The following is a 12,186-nucleotide window of genomic DNA, read 5'->3' as shown; positions in this document are numbered from 1 at the left end:
GTTTGAGAGAACGGGCTCTTTGAAGTTTCAAGGCGGATTCCTTGTCGTTCGGCCTATCCAAACTTAGATCACTTCCCGTTTCTTCCTTATACTTTCGTATGACAAATAGACTTAGCCGTTGATTTCGAGATAACCGTTTTTGACCCCAACATTGAAGGTTCTTTTTGGTATGACTGGTGGCTTAGTTCTTGGTTCGGAATTCAGCCAGGGTAGCTCAGGGAGAAATCGTCTCCAATGCCCGTGGAAGAAAAATTTAAAGCTACAATATCCTCGTTATAACGTTGATTTTCTTTTACATTTATTTTTAAATCGAGAAATTTACGAACAAAGAATGGGAAGTGTCGATATTTACAATAAAAATCAGGGTCAAACCCACCCATCCAGTAACCCGTCGGACCTAAATGGGTAAACCGTAAAAAAGTAAACCAACTCTAAAATCAAACGCGATTTCTAATCACTCTCTCTTTTCCCCTCCTTTCCTCTTATTTTCTAAGTGACTGTTTAGTTTCCCTCTCACATCTCTCTCTTCTCGATCCCGATCCTCATCCTCTCTATCTCATCTCTCTCTCTCGCGAAATTAGGAGAACTAAGGGGAAAACGATCTTGAGGTAAGGTTTCACATAATGTTTTCGATTTCTCGGCATTTCTCTCTCGTTCCGTCGTCTCTCTCTCTTTCGATTTGTCTCGGTTCTCTCGTTGTGGTTTGTATCGATTCGATTCTTGTCTCATTTCCTAATCCTCTAATTATTTCTTTAGGGACGAATGGCAAAGATAAGGTGGACTAAGAAGAGAAGAACGAAACCACTGAAGGATATAACTTCTCCTCCTTTAAAGGAAGCTCCTGATGTTGAGAAACCGGAGGCGGAGTCTGTTGAGAATGAGAAGGAGAAAGGAGGTCCTCAGGCGAAGGAAAGCAACCGTGATGTAGATGTAGATGTCTCGAACGAGAACCGTAATGAAGATGAAGAGAAGGAGAAGTCTCACGAGAGCCGTGAGAGCCCCATTGAAGATGCGAACCTAGTTGAAGAGAACCAGAACGAAGAGGTCTCTCCAGGGAACCAAAGTGAAGATGAAGAGAACCAGAATCAGGAGGCTTCCCACAACGAAAGTGAAGATGAAGAGAACGGAAACGAAGAATCCTCCGAGAACCAAAGTGAAGAGGAAGAGAACTCAGAGGAGGAAGCGACAAACTTGGATGGAAATGGAGTACAAGGAGAGGAAGAGAACTCAGAGGAGGAAGCGGCAAACTTGGATGGAAATGGAGTACAAGGAGAGGAAGAGAACTCAGAGGAGGAAGCAGCAAACTTGGATGGAAATGAAGTACTAGGAGAGGAAGAGAGGTCAGAAGAAGTAGATCTCGGTAGAGATGGAGGAAGTAGCAGTGAAACCGAAAGCAAGGTGAGAGTCTCTATATTCCTTATTTTCCTGTGTCAATTATGCTAAGGATAACTGGTAGAACTAAGGATAGAACTAAGATAACTGGTAGAACTAAGGATAACTGATAGAACAAATGATAACTGGTAGAACTGTGGATAACTGATAGAACTATGGATAACTCGTCTGTTTGTTATAGGAAGAATGACAATGTCTTAGTTTCGGTTTGATGGAGGATGTGTTTGGTGTTTGTTTGTTTGTTTGTTTGTAGGATTCCGACTATGAGGCGTTAAAACCCTTGGACATGTACTTCCAACCGTCTGAGTATAGGAAGAAGATCAAGATCTCGACGAGGTGTTTTATTGCTGATGTAATGAAAACCTTTGGCGAATTAGTCCCTCCAATAACTCCGGCAGAGAAGAATTGGTTTGTGAATCATCCACAGTTCAAGCACATATTCCACATGCCACAGGCTGGAAACCACAAGGTAATGGGCATGTGGATGCTCCTTCCCCGAACCACTCGCATTGCAAAGGAAAAAGATGCATGGTTTGCCGTGAATGGTTGTCCGATCCGCTATGGTATCAGAGAACATGCTTTGATATCTGGATTGAACTGTCGGAACTATCCATTGAACTACAAGGAGGCCGGAGACACGAAGTTTGTGAGGAGATGTTTTGGGAGGGGAATAATAAGATATCAAGACGTGAAAGCAAAAGTTCTTGAGGGAATGGAACCTTCTCGTGATAGGTTGAGGCTGTTGGTGTTGTATTTTCTATCGAGTGTTCTTCTTGGACAGACGAAGAGCGGAAATGAAGCCCCTCCCGTGGATCCATTCTTGCTGAGAGCAGTTGATGATCTGAATTTATGTAGAACTTTTCCTTGGGGTAGACTGTCCTTTAATTACATGATGAAAGAGATTGCACACACTATGGCTCATTTCGATGGGGAGGTGAAAGAAGGTGTGATATGGCCAATTCCCTGTTTCTGTCTTCCAATGGAGGTAAGTCTTATAAGTAATAAATCTAATAGAGACTTCCTGTGTGATATTGAGACTTCCTTTGTTTTTTGTACATGTGTAGATGCTAGCATTTGAGGCTATTCCGAAATTGGGTAGTAAATTCAGAGAGGCCGTTAATGACCCAGAGCCAACATGTCAAAGGATGTGCCAAACAAAGTTCAAGCAAAGTGAGATGAAGGGATTTCCGCTATGGAAAATAAACAAAGCACTTGGTAATACTCAGGTTAGTTATCCATCCTCAAAATATACAAAGAACTTTCTTTGTAATTCGAATAAGGCATTGACTCAACATGGTTACTCTGTAGGACATTGATAACATTTTGGCTGTCAGAGAAGAGGAACGGAGTCTACTAGAGCGGATAACAGAATCAGAGGATAACAGAGATAAGGATGATGCAATTGTCGATAGCTAGATGAAGAGGGTGGCTCGTGGATAAGGTCGGAGAAGTTGATTTAAGACTCGCTGTGTCAGAGGCTTATATTCACGAGCAGATAGCACTTGGTAAGAGGAGTAATCAGGAGAGGCCTGATAAGGTTGGCTGTAATAAGAGGTCAAAGAAAAAGTAGACTTATGTTTGTTTTAAAAGTAGACTTATGTTGCTTGCTTTTGGTATGTTTGTTTTTTAGACTTATGTATCCTTTCTCTTCTTTCTCTTTTGAACGAAAACAAAACTTATGTCTCCTTTTGGTTTGTAAGGAATTTATGTAAAACATTATCTGTTGCATTTTGTTTGCCTTTTTCTTCCTTTTTGTTTTCTTTCTTAGAGTAGTACAAGTAGGTAGGTATTGTCCTGTTATCTGTCACTCTCTGTCACTCTCTCTCTTCTCTTATTGCAATAAAGAAACACATCACAAAGAAGTGGTCCTCTCCTCTCGTGATCACCTTCTCTCTCTCTCTCTCTCTCTCTCTCTCTCTCTCTCTCTCTCTCTCTCTCTCTCTCTCTCTCTCTCTCTCTCTCTCTCTCTCTCCTCGTGACACCAACTCTTCATCAACTCTCTTATTCTCAGATCTAAAAGTTGTGATGGAAGTGGGTTTGGGGATCATCGAGGAGGGTCAATTCTGGTCGGAGACGCTGCTTCTATCGGTTGCCGGCGACAGTAGTGCAATCGTGGACTGACAAAAACCCAGGGCATCGATTTTATGGCTGTCCACGCTTTAAGGTATGATAATTGAGCTTGAGTTTGAGTTTCAGTTGTGGAATATTTATATTTTCGAATTGGACCTTGGCAGCCTAGACAGGATGTAGGGTGCAAATACTTCTGTTGGTATGATGTAGAGGATGGTACAAATTGGCAGAGATTAGCATTGCTTGAAGCTCGTGATGAAATCCGTGAGAAGGATCGAGTTATTAAGCAGTTGAAGCAGACCATTTTACAAATGAGAAGTGATTTGGGCAAGAATGATGAAAATGAAGATGAAATTCTCAGGAAGTTTGAAGAATTCTATGTTTAAGTTTGTTGAAAAAGACTTATGTATGTTTTAGTGAGTTTCAATAAAAGATCTCGTTTCAATAATTCTATATAACTAGAGAATAACTAGAGAATAATAACTAGAGAATAAATAGGGAATAACACAACATCACATACCATCATTCCCAGAAGTCTCACACAAGTCTTAACACAACATAAAGAAAGAAACAACATAAATCATAAGTCTTACACAAGTCTTAACACAACATAAGGCTCATTGGTTATGGGTAATAAGATCTTTGAGATGAGCAATCTCCACCGCCATTTTCGCCACCTCGCTCTTAAGGCGGCAAACCTCTTCCTCAACTCCGTTAACCCATGGTTGACGGAAGTGGAGACCATCATTCTGCAAGTTTCACAGAGTTCGACTCAGTTTGACATCTTGAAGTAAGTTAAACAAGCAGATAAATTGCAACCATTACCTTGTATGTGCTGCACGTGAAGTACCTTCGGCCTGGTAACCAATCCTTATCTGCTGGATTAGTAGAAACCTCGTTGATGATGAATCCACCACATGGGCAGGAAGATGGAATCCCATGCTGAGTATCGCAAACAAACTGGAGCATGTCGTAGTGTTTCTTGTTCTTCTTCATCTCCCTCTTTTCTTGTTTCTCAACCCATGAATCCATTTCTTGTTCGGAATTGAGAGAAAATGAGGAAGATTTAGAAGAGAAAGATGAGAGAGAAATGAGTCTGGTGAGAGAGATGAGAGATGTCTCGTGTGGAGATGTGTGAGAAATGGAGAAGTCTACTTTTTCTCACTTTTTCCCCTCGATTTGTGAGTCGGCAAAAATTAGAATTTTAGAAACCCGCCAAAAGTTGATATTTTTGATAAACCTGCCAAAAGTACAAGTATTTGTACCGAGGATAGTAGTTGTACAAAAATTACAAATAGTTGTACTTTGGGTGAATTTCAATAATTTTAGTTATACATGTACTTATGTTTTGTTTTCATAGTTTTACAATGATGAAATTGTTCTAATAATCTGACTCTTGGTGTTTCCCGTACTAAATTGTATACATAAAAGAGTTTCAACGAAATGTAATATTTTTGTGGTCACATTTACTACCCAACATACACTTTTGTAGTCACCTACACTAAAGGTCTTGTATTCCATCTTCCAACTATTTGGTAAAACTCTTTTATGTATACAATTTAGTACGGGAAACACCAAGAATCAGATTATTAGAACAATTTCATCATTGTAAAACTATGAAAACAAAACATAAGTACATGTATAACTAAAATTATTGAAATTCACCGGAAGTACAACTATTTGTAATTTCTGTACAACTACTATCCTGGGTACAACTACTTGTACTTTTGGCGGGTTTATCAAAAATATCAACTTTTGGCGGGTTTCTAAAATTCTAATCTCTCTTGCAGAGAAATAATTTTGTTATTTTAATTCGATAGTAATATTACAAAGAAAAGTTATATTAATAGTACAGTTTTCCATAGTTATATTACAAAGTAGAGTTTTCCATAGTTTTCCATAGTTTTCCATAGTTGTCCCAATAACACAGAGTGAAACTCATACATTTCGATTTCCAAACAGCAACCACTGCATGCTTTGTCTTGGACGCCTTTTATTTTGCGTCCTTGGCCGCCGTTCACCAGCAGATGGAAACCTTTTTACTCCCTTTCTACCCCTCTTCTCAACGCGCTTTGGAGCTATGATCTTCATTTCTTTGATGTAATCTGGGACATCCCATTGACTCCTATCAGGAACCACATAAATAGACTTGTAATATGCCAATGCCCACAGCTCTGTCCAATAGTATTTAGAGATCAAATCTTCTAACGGGAAAACAGAGGCACTACCATGACTGCTAGAGTAGAAAATGTAAGCTGCTAGTCCGTGGACACAAGGATACTTTTCAATATCAAAGAACCGGAAACTGCAACTTTTTCCACGTAAATTCACCGAATATGGCTTCCCATCTGATGCGACGACACTGTATTCCAGGTCGAAAGAGTTTATCTCCGAAACAATTAATTTCCTCGCCTCTGACCATGCGTCATGCACATAGTTTTCCACAAGAGGCACTAGTTTCCGCTCAGTGGATCCTCTAACAGTTTCTTTCCTATGTTCATTAAACCAATCAGCTGTTTTTTTTAACGATCGTATCTAGCAAGGGTATTAAAGAGTACTTCCTCGCATCCCTGAAAACGATGTTCATCAACTCCACAACGTTGCTTGTGTCGATGTTGTATCTTTCTCTCGGAAATCAACACCTCGCCCACTTTTCTTTCTCACTACTCTCCTCCAAATACTTGGCAGCTGATGGATATCGAATCTTGAGAGCATCATATTCAGTCTCGAATTCAGGAACTGTATAAATCCGAGCAATCTCCATAAATTTCCATTGCACAACTTCTTTGTTGACGTTACTTACATGACCTTTCACATTTTGAGCCAAATGTCATATGCAATGCGCATGATGAGCCATCGGAAATACATTAGCTATCGCATTAATGTGGCTTCCATTTCTGTCACTCATAAACACCAACTCCGATGAATCTGGCACAACAGTCTTGAACATCTCGAAAAACCAACTCCAACTGTCCTTATTCTCACCATCTAGCACACCAAAAGCTAAAGGATAGTGGTGCCGATTAGGATCTTAGGCCGTTGCAAAAACAAGTACACCACCATATCCGTTTTTTCAGAAAAGTAGCATCCACGGTTACAACTTTCCTCATCACTTTAAAACCTTCGATGCTAGCTCCCAGTGCTATGAACAAGTACTTGAATCTGTCAGAATCATCCAATTTCACACTCGTGATTGTCTGATGATTGATCTTCTCTAACATGTACAAATAACAATACAACATCTGATAGCTTTCTTCGGGAGTCCCACGCAACATGCTTACAACTTCATTTTTACCTCTCAAAGCAGTGGAGTATGATATATTGACACCCAGTTTTGTCCACACAAGAGCCTGGATACTGCTAGGACGAGGAGTTTCCATTTACCCTGGATAATCATCACGCAATAGAGATGCAACTAGCTGTGGCGAGCCTCTCCTCTTTGAGTTGCAATTACTCTGACATCCATGCGAGCATGTATGCATCTTGTTGTACGTTCTAATAGAGAACATTTGAGATCTTTTAATCTTCACAGCACGTACTCCCCATTTACATCCTTCCTTAATGCATTTTAGCACTAATCGCTCCTTATCTGATTTCACCACATTAAACCCAAATGTTTTCGTGCATGCGCCTTTATCCACCACTTCTTGCACTGCCTTTTTACTAGCAAACTCTTGTTGTATTTTCAAACCAAGACCATCTTCCCATTCCTCCATAAACGGAATCTCTTTGCCAACAGGTGGAACATCGACATTTTCATCCCTCCTTTCTGTGTCTTCGCGACCATTATCCACATTGCCATCAACATTTTCATCCACATTGCCATCAACATTACCATCATCAATTGCATAGACATTTGCCTCCACATTGCCATCAACATTTACGCCTTCATCACCTTTTTCCAACATCTCCTCAATCGCCACAATCCCCCCCCCCTCGGGTTGTTTATCAACTTGATTGTTGCTACCATATAAAGTTATGGCTTTATCTCCGATTTCATCTTCATGCCACACCTCATAATTCATACCTAGAGAACTTCGTTTCCCCACTCTTGAAAGCTGCTCTGGTAGTACTGCCATTTTGATCACCTCCACAAACAAAATGCACCACCGGTTATCTTTATCAAGGGACAAAGGATAACTCAGCAGATCCTCATCATCACAAATGGCGAATTTCTCGTCACTCCCAATCAGCAGTGAAAATGTAGCTCAAATTCAACTTCACATTACATTCATTAACCCCGACCTTTTTGCATATGCGTGCTTCTAGCATTGAAAGAGTTATCTCCTCAGCAGCATGCTTGAACACTAAACAATACATCTGACCTTCGCATCTGAAGTGTATGATGACGTTGCTCATTCTAACCTGCCAAAACCATTCAATACCATCCATTATTCATAGAAAATCATCCCTGCGAATACAGTTTTACTAGTTCTGCAACAATTTTCGGTTATACTAGTTTTCCTAGTTCTCCAGTCGTACAGATTTTGAATTTGAAATCTACATTCACTGGACTACGAATCGAACAATGCAACCATTCTCCTACTCAATTCAACTCATTATCCATTCCAATACCAACCTCCAACATCTACATCCATTCAAATCAGCTTTCTCAGCTCATTCAAGAGCTTTGGAACCAAAAACATACCTCTTCTGCGGAAGAATAGACCAGCGATGGACAGAGATAAGATTGCCCCTTGTACAGCGGCAAAAGACGACAGAATAACAAGCCTGAGTCGCAGCTTTCGAATGGGTGAGCTCTGGAGGAGAAGCTCGAAGCTCGACGTCGGGTCTCTCTCGTTTTCACAAACGCAACTCACAAACCAAACGCAACTCCTTTTGCGTTTCTCCTTTTAATTTCCATATTTTTTTTTGTCTGAGGCTAAATTGGTAATTGCAATCCCTTTAATGAATCAGAGGGATATGAAGATTTACGAGGGATATAAGTGATTTAAAATTTTCATATAAGGGGGATAGAGATGATGTCTCGTAGCTCAGGAACATCCCTGGAAGTCAAGGATATGTAATCACTTGGAGTTGATTAGAAGAATCATACATATTGTGTATGATTGAATATTACTAATAGAGTAAAAGATAAGTGGTGGAAAAGTAATATCGCTGGATCCCACCAAAAGGAAACCAATCAGGTGAAAATTAGGAAAAACAAAAGTAATAAATTTTTCACCTATTATCACCAATGCTGGCGAGATTTTTTCCTCCATCTTATCCAGATGAAATCCAGCTGAAATCTAGAAAGGGATATCTTTTAGTTTTTTTTTATTTATTTAAATATTTTATAAATACCAACTCAGACTTCTCTCCTCCCCACACCATTCACACGAATACAATTGTTATTCTTCTTCTTTCAATTCTCGATTCCAACAAAAAAAAACTAAAGTTCTGTATTGTTTTTTTTTTCTTAAACTTTGGCTAAAATTCTGTGTTGTTGTTCAAGCGGTTCATTTCCAAAACAAAACAGCCAAATTTTAAAGGTATGTTCTACATGTAAATACCTAATTAAATTTTTATATATACATGATTTATATTAATTAGAATATCATTTAAATATATCATATTTGTATATATATAAATGTATATTTGATTATGCATTTGTGGCTATATTAATTGTAATATATACAATATATATTGTATATAATGTATATAGTAAAAGCACATGTGTTTAAAGAATCAATAAAATAAATATATTTTTGATCTTTAGTTCATAAAAACTAAACGCAAAACCACTTGTAACGTTTTGTTATTATGTTTGTTTAGTATTAAAAAGTAAACCCAAATCATTATATAATTTTTTTATCGTGTATCTTTCCTAAAAAATATCAAATTTTATATAAAAAACTAAAGATGCCAAAAATATGTAATATATAAATATAAGACGTGATCAATGAAAATTCAACTTTAGAAAAATGAAAACTAGTTAAAATGAATATGTTATATTATTTAACATATATATTATAAATTTTCATAACGTCATATTTTTTTACTTGTATAGATGAACAACAGATCGCAAAACACACGTTCAAGTGGTAGTAGAAGCCGTGTTCGTGCTGGATCAGTAGCTCGTGGTAGTGGTTCGAGAAGTGTCTATGGAAGATCATCAAATCATGGAGAAGGAACAAGCGGTGATGGTCCAACAAACAATGTAAGTTATGTTTTAAAAAATAAATTTATATTTTTTACACTGCTTTAATATTTCATAAAATTTCTATCGAAAAATGATTTAGCATAAATGGACACCTAGAACTACTCGAATTCTGCTAGAACTTATAATCACTGAATTAGAAGCGGAAGACTACACAATTAGACTACCATCAGGTCCTGGCAAAAAAATAATTGAAGAAAAATTCCATGAAATGACTGGAGAATCAGTTAAGTGGAAACCGGAGATGAAAGGTCGAATTGATTATTTAAGAAGATTGTGGCAATACAACAACATGCTCAGTCGACGTACAGGAGTAGACATTGATCCGACAACGAGAAAAATTAATATGTTACCATCATTGTGGGAGGATCGATGCGCGATAATTTCACAATTTTAAACTTTTGTATAATCATATAAAAATAATTTAACTTTAAAAACTATATATTGATAAATATTTGTAATTATTAATTAATAAGATCTATTTTCTATCATATGTTTCAGGAGGTTACTCCATGCAATCGCAAATATATAATGGTCTTGCAAAACAATCCTCTTCCATTCAAAGATTTGCTTGACCGAATCGATGGTGAACATGATGTAGAACAAGATGATCATTATTCACCATACATTCTTGGCGTTCATTTCCAGAACACGGAAAATGAAGAAACAACTAATGATGATACTCATCTACGTGGAACAGATGAATTTGGCCGAACCTCATACCCTTCTGTTAATCTTAATCTAAGTGCATATGATGAAGAGGAACCAAGAATTTCGCGATCACCTGTTCGTTCTTCAAGAGAAGCAAGTCGACATTCTCCATACACGAGTAGAAGGTCATCTTCAGGTATTCGTAGCACATCATCAACACGGCGTGCTTATACAAGAAGATCCAATTTTGAGGCTCAGATTGATGGACGATTTCAACAGATGGAGGAATCTCGTGGACAATTGCTGGATATTGTGCGCTCGCGTAATAACCCAAAACCAACATATGGCGATGCACTTGTCGTGCTTGAATCTTTGCCTATTGAGCCAATGAATACATTTTGGTGGGAAGCAAACAAGTTGTTGATGAACGATGAAGATATTCGTGATGGGTTTATGAAATTAAAAAGCGAAGAGAATAAAATTCGGCATTTAGAGAGGTTATCTGGAGTGGATAGATATGGAAATCCTTGTGAGCTTGTTAATCTACGAGGGCAAGCAGCACAAGTGGAAGTGGTCATGTAAGATCAGATGGTTCTGCATATGGCTCTCGTGGATCTTTCGGTGGTGAATCAGGTGGTGGAGGATCTGTGGGAGGAGGTTCTTCTGGTGGAGGATCTGTTGGAGATCATGGATTTTCCTTAGGTGACTTCAATGAAGATGACGGTGATGACATAGGAAACATTTTGCCTACTCAAGCTTCAAGAGGATTTCACTCTCAAACTTCTCATAACTTTGGAAGCTTCAACTCTGGATCACTTGACATGAACCCTCATAGATTTCCAGGATCTAGTTCTGGAAAATTTCCAGAAATGTTTAACTTTTTAATAAGAGTGGAGGCAATGATGGACAAAATTAGTGTTGTTGGTGAATTAATAAAATATATCTTATTTATGTATAATTATTGGTGAATATATCATTTTCTTCAATTTCTAACTCTACTTTCTACATGAATTATCAGGAGTTTCGAATTGCTGAGTTACGCTCAAATGGTGTTGAAAATCTTAATGATGAAGAGATTGCGGAGTTGTTTTTACTAGAAGAAGAGGAGGCCATGAGCACATGCATATCTCCTATGTTGCAACATTATTCAAGATATTTTTGTAAACGACCTACAAGCTCGGATCCGGAAAAAGGATGGCATATTATACTAGATCAAATTTACGGTAAAGAAATTTCATGTCAAACACTTATTAGGATGAGTCTTGAGGCTTTCACACGGTTATGTGGAATACTGCATGAGACTTATGGGTTAGAAGCTTCCAGACGCATGAGTCTTGATGAGAGTTGCAATATTTCTAATCATTTGTGCACAAAATGATACTCAACGTGATATTGCACTAAGATTTGGACATTCACAAGAGATTATTTCACGAAAGTTTCATGATGTTCTTCAAGCAATTGAACGAATGGCTGTAGATTATGTACGGCCACGGACAGCCCAAGAACTTATAGCTATCTCCAACCGTTTTCAGAGGGATGCAAAATATGGAACTTATTTTCATGGATTTATTGGTGCTCTTGATGGAACGCATGTACCAGTTATGGTCCCACCTGGTCGAGAAGGTCTCCGATTTATAAATAGAAAAGGAATTGCTAGCCTTAATGTCTTAGCCATATGTGATTACGACATGCTTTTCACATATTGTTATGTTGGAATGGCGGGATCGGCCCATGATGCACGAGTGTTGGCGACCGCGATACGAGATGATCCAATGTTTCTGGTACCTCCGGAAAATAAATTGTAACATCCCGAGTTGTGATATAAGAAAAGGCTTAAGAGAATTGATTTGGCTACCTATGTCACCAAAGTTGACTTACCTTTTCCGGAACACATCCTGAAAGAACTCCAGAGT

At 38.3% G+C, this 12,186-nt stretch overlaps 1 protein-coding gene across 4 annotated transcripts; it reads left to right on the top strand.

The window, feature by feature from the left end:
• The first annotated feature begins 8,794 nt into the window (after positions 1-8,794).
• Positions 8,795-11,674, top strand: LOC108817370 (uncharacterized). Of its 4 annotated transcripts, none has more exons than XR_008941973.1 (3): positions 8,795-8,954; positions 9,473-9,622; positions 9,850-10,108. XR_008941973.1 is itself a non-coding variant. In XM_057000981.1 (3 exons), exons 2-3 carry the CDS (start codon positions 9,473-9,475, stop codon positions 11,649-11,651), a joined length of 510 nt encoding a protein of 169 aa, XP_056856961.1. In that variant the 5' UTR covers positions 8,795-8,954; the 3' UTR covers positions 11,652-11,674. The 4 variants fall into 4 exon arrangements, 2 of the variants coding, with proteins under 2 accessions (XP_056856961.1, XP_056856960.1); XR_008941974.1 differs by lacking the exon at positions 9,850-10,108 and adding an exon at positions 9,705-9,843; XM_057000981.1 differs by lacking the exon at positions 9,850-10,108 and adding an exon at positions 11,292-11,674.
• Positions 11,675-12,186: the final 512 nt, after the last annotated feature.

This window comes from Raphanus sativus, unplaced genomic scaffold (assembly GCF_000801105.2).
Source record: "Raphanus sativus cultivar WK10039 unplaced genomic scaffold, ASM80110v3 Scaffold3136, whole genome shotgun sequence".
Classification (NCBI taxonomy): Eukaryota; Viridiplantae; Streptophyta; class Magnoliopsida; order Brassicales; family Brassicaceae; genus Raphanus; species Raphanus sativus.
Note: the sequence above shows the minus strand (reverse complement) of the source record. Positions and strands in the feature narration are given on the sequence as shown.

What these genes read in the sequence shown, in the direction of transcription:
- LOC108817370 (XM_057000980.1), top strand. Translation starts at nt 9,473, where the DNA reads ATGAACAACAGATCGCAAAACACACGTTCAAGTGGTAGTAGAAGCCGT. An exon ending in GTGATGGTCCAACAAACAAT is followed by an intron (nt 9,623 to 10,123) that starts GTAAGTTATGTT and finishes CATATGTTTCAG; the next exon opens with GAGGTTACTCCATGCAATCG.